The following is a 7,982-nucleotide window of genomic DNA, read 5'->3' as shown; positions in this document are numbered from 1 at the left end:
CCCCCCCCCGGATCCATCTCAGTCCCTGAGCACTTTGGGAAAAGATGGTAAGCCCTACGGTCTGAGACAGGCCCACTGCTCTTGGGCAGCTGCTCATCCCCCTACAGTGCCCTTGAACACAACAGACCCTGAGCCCCCCACCCCCAGCTACGGGCACCTCCCAGGGGTGCTCTGTAGAGCCTGTATTTTCAGCAGTGACAACTGAAAGTTTGCATATTAGCAATTACAGTGAGAAAGTCCAATATTTACTAGCTGCTGAGGCCCTGAAGATCTAAGATATAGGATTCTGCAAGGTTGATCAGGTCCTGCGTGGGACCCGGGGACTCTGGCTGCTGGGAAGGCTTAGCTCTTAGGCCACGCCTCCTTCAACAGGACCACACCTCCTCCAACAAAGCCACACCTCCTCCAACAAGGCCACAGGTCCAAATACTGCTGCTCCCTGGCCCAAGCATATAGAAGCCATCACAGAGGCTATGGGTCCAGGGAAGGGCTACAAACAGGGCCATCCCAAGACAGTTTGGTAAAGCAACTGGACACAGAAGACATCTAAGTTTGAAAAGAAGGGTCCGTTTGGGGGGGGAGTTGGAGGGAGGCTGGGGAGGAGGTTGGAGGGAGGCATGGAGTCTCATTTTAACTCCTTCCACTTGAAAGGCAAAGAAGGCATGGTTGCATTTGCTATGTAGGAAATCCACAATATTGATCACTTGAATTCACCTAGCAGCACATTGAGGGCCAACTAGCTTTAGATGACAGAAGATGGGGCTAAAGCATTGGTGTTGGGATCTTAATTCTCAAGGACACAGTGAAACAAAACCAGGAAGTGGGGTAGCAGTGAGAGGCTGTAGTGATGGCGCTGCTGACCACAGGAGGGGACGAGGGGCTGGTGACAGCGCACAGCATTGTTATCTTTATGAGCTGGGACCAAAAGATTCCACTTGCAGTTGCTGCGGCTTGCAGATATAAAGCCAACTCCAGGGAGCAATGACAGAACACACTGATTGCAACATTTTCTTCAGGGAAAAATGTCAAAGTTAGAAACAGAACCGGGCAGGGGGATGACCCCATCCGTAAAGGACCTGCCTCGAAACCAGGAGGGCTTGAGCTCAGATCCTTGGCCGGAGGGTAAAGAGGAGGCAGAGAGACAAGGAGGTCCTGGTGTTGGTGAGCAGTGTGTTTAGGGACCGTGGAGAGCAGAGAAGGCACTTGATGTCACCCTCTGGCAGCCCCCCCCCACACACACACACACAATTGATGAGTTAAAGCTCCAGCTACCTAAAGACAAGCAGAACATCCAGGTCACAGTGCAGGAAGAAATACAACAAAATCCTCCGAAGCTTGAGCTCAGACTACACACCTTGGCCACACGGCTAAGTATTAAGTGGGGAGGAGTATTGTGCTGTGTCACAAAGCTTAATCCAACTTGACAATATGAGACTCAAGAGTCGCATTTAAACGTAGTCACCCAGAAAAGTCACCACTGGCAGAGCTGGCAAAGGTATCAAGAAAAGTAGAATTCAGAAGCAGAGGTTAGCTATCCTAAATCATGTCCAGGCCCCAAAGTGTTAAATACCTTTTGCTTTTTAAAAAGGACTTACTTCCTATGAAGGTTTATGGTACTAAAACAAGCACGTTAAACAGTGTTGCACTTTCATTACGGACTGACGGACTGACGTTAGGAGAGGAAATAGCCTGGAACTCGTTGGCATCCAGCTCCTTTATCCAGAGAGAGGCAGAGAAAGAGTGTGGGCCAAACACTGACTCCCAAAGACAGGTTCGAGTTCTTCTAAGTTCTCATAGAAAACAAAATGAAACCCAAGGTTACTTTGTATCACGAAGAACTCCAGACAAGATCTGGTATCTTTCCAGAGCTATGGCCCTAGACACAGAGACTTTGATGAACTTTCAGAAGCATCTGTGACCATGGCACAAAAGGTATCCTGATTTTATTTTAGATGCACAGGTGGGGCTCGGCTAAGTCAGGATGAAGTAAAAATCAACCCAAACTGGAAAGTAAAATTCAAAATACAAATATAGACTTTGTAGCCTTTTTCCTTTAAAAAAAAAAATCATTACAGAGCATGCAAGATGGCTCAGTGGTATCAGGCAATGGTGGCGCACACCTTTAATCCCAGCACTTGGGAGGTAGAATTTGAGGCCAGCCTGGTCCACAGAGTAAGTTCCAGGACAGCCAGGGCTATACAGAGAAACCTTGTCTCGGAGCCCCCCCCCCAAGTAAATAAATAAATAAATAAATAAACAAATAAATAAAGGTTGGCTCAGTGGGTAAATGGCACTTGCTGCCACACCTGGGACCTGAGTTCGATCCTTGCGACCCACACGGTGGAAGGAAAGAACTGAGTCCTGGAATCTGTTCCCCGACCTCCACACACCAGCTGAGGTACACTACCTCTCATTCATATAGATAATTTTTTTAAGTCTCTCACTCAAAAATTAACTTCAAGATGCAGGAAGATTTTAATAGAAGATAAGTCAGTGAATCAGAATCCCTAAAAGGATAATGTTTCTAATAAATACTATAGATGGATCTTTGGGGAAAGGCAGTAGATCATATCATTAGCTAATCTAATCATGAAGAAGAGGGGAAGAAGCCAGGAGATGGCTCAGTCAGCAGAGTGCCTGTGTCCCTTAGAACCCACTAAGTGGGACGTGGTAACACATGACTGTAGCCCCAGCACTGGGGAAGCAAAAGCAGCCAAATGCCTGGGGCTTGCTGGCAGCCGAGTCAGCAAGTTGCAGCCAAGTGAGAGAGGCTGTCTCAAACAAGCATGGGAACCTGGGGTCATCCGCTGGCCTCCACAGTTGAACTGCATGAGGCTGCACACACACAGAAAATCCCCAGCACCAGGGTGAAATTCCACGTGAGAACACTGTACCACTCTGCTCAGCCCCGTGCAGACTCATCGAAAAACCTGGGTCTCAGGCTCATTCAAGGAGCAGGAGAATAGAGCAATTATTAGAGCAGAAATAGTGAACAGCATTAAAAAGCTACCGGCCTCACATGGCACACAGGCTGGTCCACCCTGGAGTGAGCAAGACATTAGCTGTTGCCCAGCACAGGGAGAAGGAAAGCTGCAGGCAGCAACGGACATGGTAGAGGGGAAAGGGTTTGAGGTAGCCTGGGCTACATTTAAGAACCTGCCTTAAAGGATGCTAAAGTTGTCTAATTAAGGTAAGATTTTTTTTTTAAAGATTTATCTATTTATTTTATGAGTACACTGTAGCTGTACAGATGGCCGTGAGCCATCATGTGGCTGCTAGGAATTGAACTCAGGACGGCTTGCTCCAAGTCATACACTGTAGCTGTCTTCAGACGCACCAGAAGAGGGCGTCAGATCTCATTATGGGTGGTTGTGAGCCACCACGTTGTTGCTGGGAATTGAACTCAGGACCTTCAGAAGAACAGTCAGTGCTCTTACCTGCTGAGCCATCTTACCAGCCCCAAGGTAAGAATTTAAAAGAACAGATCTAATCCTGAAAATATGCCATAGAATGATTTCCCGTGACCACCTGGAGTTCAAGAAGCAATTCAAGGTATTTTAACATGAATGTATCCAGTGACGTCATCATCCATACCAAGAGACCGGAGAAAGCCCATGCTCAGAACGTGCATAGCGTGCAAAGCTGTCTGGAAGTGTTCTAACCCTGTTCTTATTTTAAAACTTGCAGGTATCAACATTCTAAGAACACTGTAGTGTGCAGATTGCCAGCTGTGGAATAGGGATTTGGTCAAGCTAGTCTTGTATTCCTATTTTATTAATGTTCTGGGGATGACAGAGAGTCAACTCTATTCCACAAAACAAAAGATAAAATAGGAGCCAGACGTGGTGGCACACACCTTTAATCCCAGCGCTTGGGGGGGGGGGGGGGGGGGGGAGGGTAGAGCCAGGTGGAGACTGGTTTGAGTTTGGGGCAGCCTGATCTACACAGAGATCCCCAGGCCAGCGAGAGCTACAAAGTGAGACCCTGTCTCAAAACAAAACCTACACAAAACCCAGAGTATGGTGGTACCCACCTGCCACCCCCACTCTGCAGGGAGAGGGAGGGGGTGGGGATAATAAGCACATTCTCAAGTGCATGGCAGGCCTGACCTGTGTCAGAACGGAGAAGTATTAATACATGATCATTCTCACTGTAACTGGAGCGGCTGACCTGGGAGGCCCTTACAGCAACAGAAGACAGCGACATTCCAAGAGCTGCCTCCCCTATGGGAGAGGCTGCTGTATCAGAGCACCCTCCTCTCCAGAAGCAAACAGGGCCCCAAATGTACAGGAGCTAAATAAATGCAGCGACTCGACATCCCCAGGGGACACAAGAGGAAGTCGAACATGCAGGCATGCCAGCTGGGGGCGGGGGATGGAGATGAAGACAGCATTACAAGATCTGCTCGGGTCTAAGGTCCCACACTAGGAGCATGTAAGTGGCTCCTCGGGTCAGAGGGCAAGTACACAAGGTTACCATGGAGACGGGGTGGTTACTGACACAGAGCTAGAAGCTCCAAGGAACATCAGTGAGTATTATCCACCCTTCAACGAGGCTGACCTGAGAGAGCCAGCCAGGATTGGCCAGGGGCTGGCTGCCAAGCCCAAGGACTTGAGTTTAGAAGGGGATGGATAACTGACTCTTGCAAGTTGTTCTCTGACCTCCACCATGTGCCTAGTGACATGTGTGCGTGCATTCACACACAAATAAATTCGATTACAGAACAAACAACCACATGGGCTGGAGAGATGGCTTAGTGGGTAAAAGCACTGACTGCTCTTCCGTAGGTCCTGAGTTCAAATCCCAGCAACCACATGGTGGCTCACAACCATCTGTAATGAGATCTGACGCCCTCTTCTGGCGTGTCTTTAGACAGCTACGGTATACTTATGCATAATAATAAATAAATCTTTGGGCCGGAGCGAGTAGGGACTAAGTGAGTAGTAGAGTTGACCAGAGCAAGCAGAGGTCCTAAAAATTGAATTCCCAACAACTACATGAAGGCTCACAACCACCTGTTCAGCTACAGTATACTCACATACATAAAATAAATAAATCTTAAAAAAAAAAATAAAAAAGAAAAACAACCACAGAAGAATACATATGGTGTGAATGAGTCAGTTATGAAGTTCAGAGTTGAACTTCTCTGTGTATGGAGGAGGGGTGGAGGGAGGTGGCTGCTGTCACTGGGTATGGGGTTTCGGTCGCTCTGAGGAGGCCGACGTGCCTGCTTATGTGGTCTTCCTCTGTGAGTGTACCCAGAGATCACCGCTGGCTGAGCAGGGTCAAGTATAGCTAGGTCAACTCAACCCAAGTTTCTAACCCCCAGCAATGAAGACAGCTGGGTGTCACAGTGTAACCTGTACCCTGGCCTCAGACTCATACAGCACCACCTGCCTCAGACTCCCGAGCGCTGGGCAAACACTTTTCAATACCATAAAAGTATATTAAGTCATATAATCTTAAAAAGAGACAGGAAGAGACCTTAGGGGAAATCCTTTCCCTGGAGGCAGCAGCCTGGGAAGGCTCCGCTAAGTACACCTTAAACCCCAAAGGGGCCACACGAGGAAGTTCACATGAACTGAGGCAGAATCTAAGACAAGACAGGAAGTCTCTGTGTGACATCCAAGCAGCTCCATACATGGACCAAATGGGACAGAAGGTGCTACCCCATTAGAAAACAAAACAAAACAAAACAAAAAACAGACAAAGGGGCTGGCAAGATGGCTCAGTTGGGAGCGCTGACTACTCTTCCATAGGTCCTGAGTTCAATTCCCAGCAACCACATGGTGGCTCACAACCATCTGTAATGGGATCTGATGCCCTCTTCTGGTGCATCTGAAGAGAGCTATAGTGTACTCATATGCATAAAATAAATAAATCTTAAAAAAAAAAAAAAAAATCAACCAGACCAAGGAACCTAAGGAATGTTCAAAGTCAAATAGTAGGACACATTGCCAGCAAAGTTCTGTCATCTTAAAAATGACAAGGTAAACTGTGTCTGCTGCAGAGGTGAGGGCCGAGATGTGGGGAAGTGGGTCCTTGACACAGGGCTGCACACGGTCTCAGCATGTGACAACTAAAGCTGTCAGAACACACCCACAGCATCACAAAGTATCTAACGTGCCCTGAGACCCCGTACTTCCTCTTCCAGAGTCTCTCCCACAATCGCTCACACCTGGTGACGACACAGGCTTTCCTGCTGCTTATCAAACCAACAAGCTGTGGACGGTTTAAACAGGGGGCCGGCCAAATAGATTATAGTTCAGCCCTTGCTAGAGAAAGGAACATGGAAAGAAGCAGCTCTTGGCAGCTTGGCCAAGCGAGTGAGTGCTAGACCATGCCAGATATATGTGGGCACACGTTCGCTGACGCACAGAAAACATCTGTGGGCACACAGGAAATGGACATCAGCTGCCTCCAAGAGGAGGGGCTTTGTTCTCTCCACCCCTTCCTTCCTTAGGAATGTTGAACAAGAATGTTACTTTCAAGATAAATAAATAGTGAAAGCAGCAGCAACAGTGTCAACAGCTGCTTCTAGGCTGCAGGGCAGAAGTGCTGTGCTTCTCTGCAGACCCAGGCCCATCCCCACTCTATGTCCAGACCAGCTTCAAGCTCAGGGTCGTCTTGACTCCCTCCCAAGGCGATCCTGGGGTTCCAATGGCAGAACTCTCAGTTCGAGGGGGCTCCCTGGAACGGGGTTGGGGTGTGTGTCACTCACACTTGCGCAGATCCAGGCTCTTGTTTGGGCAGGCCAGGTGCTGGCTAGGCGGGTTCTGAGTCCTCTGCAGACAGGCCAGCATGGCTGAGCTGGGAGCCCTGGGCGGGGCACTTCTGCAGCAGGAATCCTTCGAAGAGAAAGACAGACGAGGCACTGGTCACTGAGGGCTGCTCGGAGCAACCTCCCGTCCTCCATGGCACCCCAGGGAACATGAGATTGGCTGCTTCTGAGACATGTCTCTTTATAGTCCAGGCTGGCCTACAACATATAGTCCCCCCAGGTGCTGGGATCAGAGGCACGTGCCACCATGCCTGGCTTCAGGCCAGACATTCCATCTCTCTCAGATGAGGAGACTGGCTTCCAGAGGAGCCCCAGAGGCATCACAGGAAGGAGCCGGGTCTCAAGGGGTGGACCTCCACCACAGCATGGCCAGAACTCATGAGCCTCATGTGCTCTTGGCTAGCTCAATATGTGGGTCATTTTTGGGGTGCATACAGGAGTAGGACCAGGTAGGGCTAGTGGACCAGTGTCCTTGTTTAACGTAAGTGCTGGTCTGGCACCTGTTTGGGGTGTCCTCACAGTACCCCTGGAGAAGAGATATTGAGATGATATGCTGGGGAGGTTTGGGGTGCTCTACTCTTGACTGTGCTCACCCCCAAAAGGAAAGGTAGGGCCAGAGTCACCCACAGCAGCCCTTAGGTGTGGCAGCTCAGATGGGTCTATCATAGACCACGCCGTATTCATGTACCTAAGCCAGGGATAGGGGAACACAGGGAGCCCACGTGTCCCTACAAAGCCCACCTTTCTGAGCACTGGTGTCAGCACAAGCCAGCCTTAGAGGCCACTGTGGAAGATAAGGGAGTCTCAGTCAGGGAGCCTTTCCCCTCCCTGCCACAGAGAAGGGCCCCTCCCTGCTGCCACCCCTGCCCCTGGCAGCCAGCCTGGTTAGAAGGAGGAGGAGGAGGAGGAGGGTGTTTAAGGGAGAGAGGGGGAAGGTATTTAATACTAAACAGGTGTCTGAGGCCCGGGATTCTGCCGCTTCTAATAATGAAGTATTCATGAGGAAAAACCTTTTTTCACCAGTTTCTTAAGATACTAATTTCACAACAAGCTCCTTGTTACCGCGCAATTATTCCAATCTTGTATTCCCCGAGACGGTGGCAGCCTCCCGTCTGTCCTGGCCTCTCCATAAATGAAAGACAACCACGTAACCACCTTTCATTACGCTCTATTTTACTTTCAGCAAAGGTACCCGAGAGTA

The 7,982-nt window shown here is 49.3% G+C and overlaps 1 protein-coding gene across 3 annotated transcripts in view; it reads right to left on the bottom strand.

The window, feature by feature from the left end:
• Window positions 1-7,982, bottom strand: part of Fam222a (family with sequence similarity 222 member A) — a 45,133-nt gene that overhangs the window by 11,034 nt on the left and 26,117 nt on the right. For all 3 annotated transcript variants that reach the window (XM_031337497.1, XM_031337496.1, XM_031337498.1), the window contains one exon: window positions 6,722-6,848. In XM_031337497.1, the coding sequence (XP_031193357.1) occupies window positions 6,722-6,803 (82 nt within the window). In that variant the 5' untranslated portion in view covers window positions 6,804-6,848. The remainder of the gene's footprint in view (window positions 1-6,721; window positions 6,849-7,982) is intronic.

This window comes from Mastomys coucha, unplaced genomic scaffold (genome assembly GCF_008632895.1).
Source record: "Mastomys coucha isolate ucsf_1 unplaced genomic scaffold, UCSF_Mcou_1 pScaffold22, whole genome shotgun sequence".
NCBI lineage: Eukaryota > Metazoa > Chordata > Mammalia > Rodentia > Muridae > Mastomys > Mastomys coucha.
This window is presented reverse-complemented; position numbering and strand designations above follow the sequence as displayed.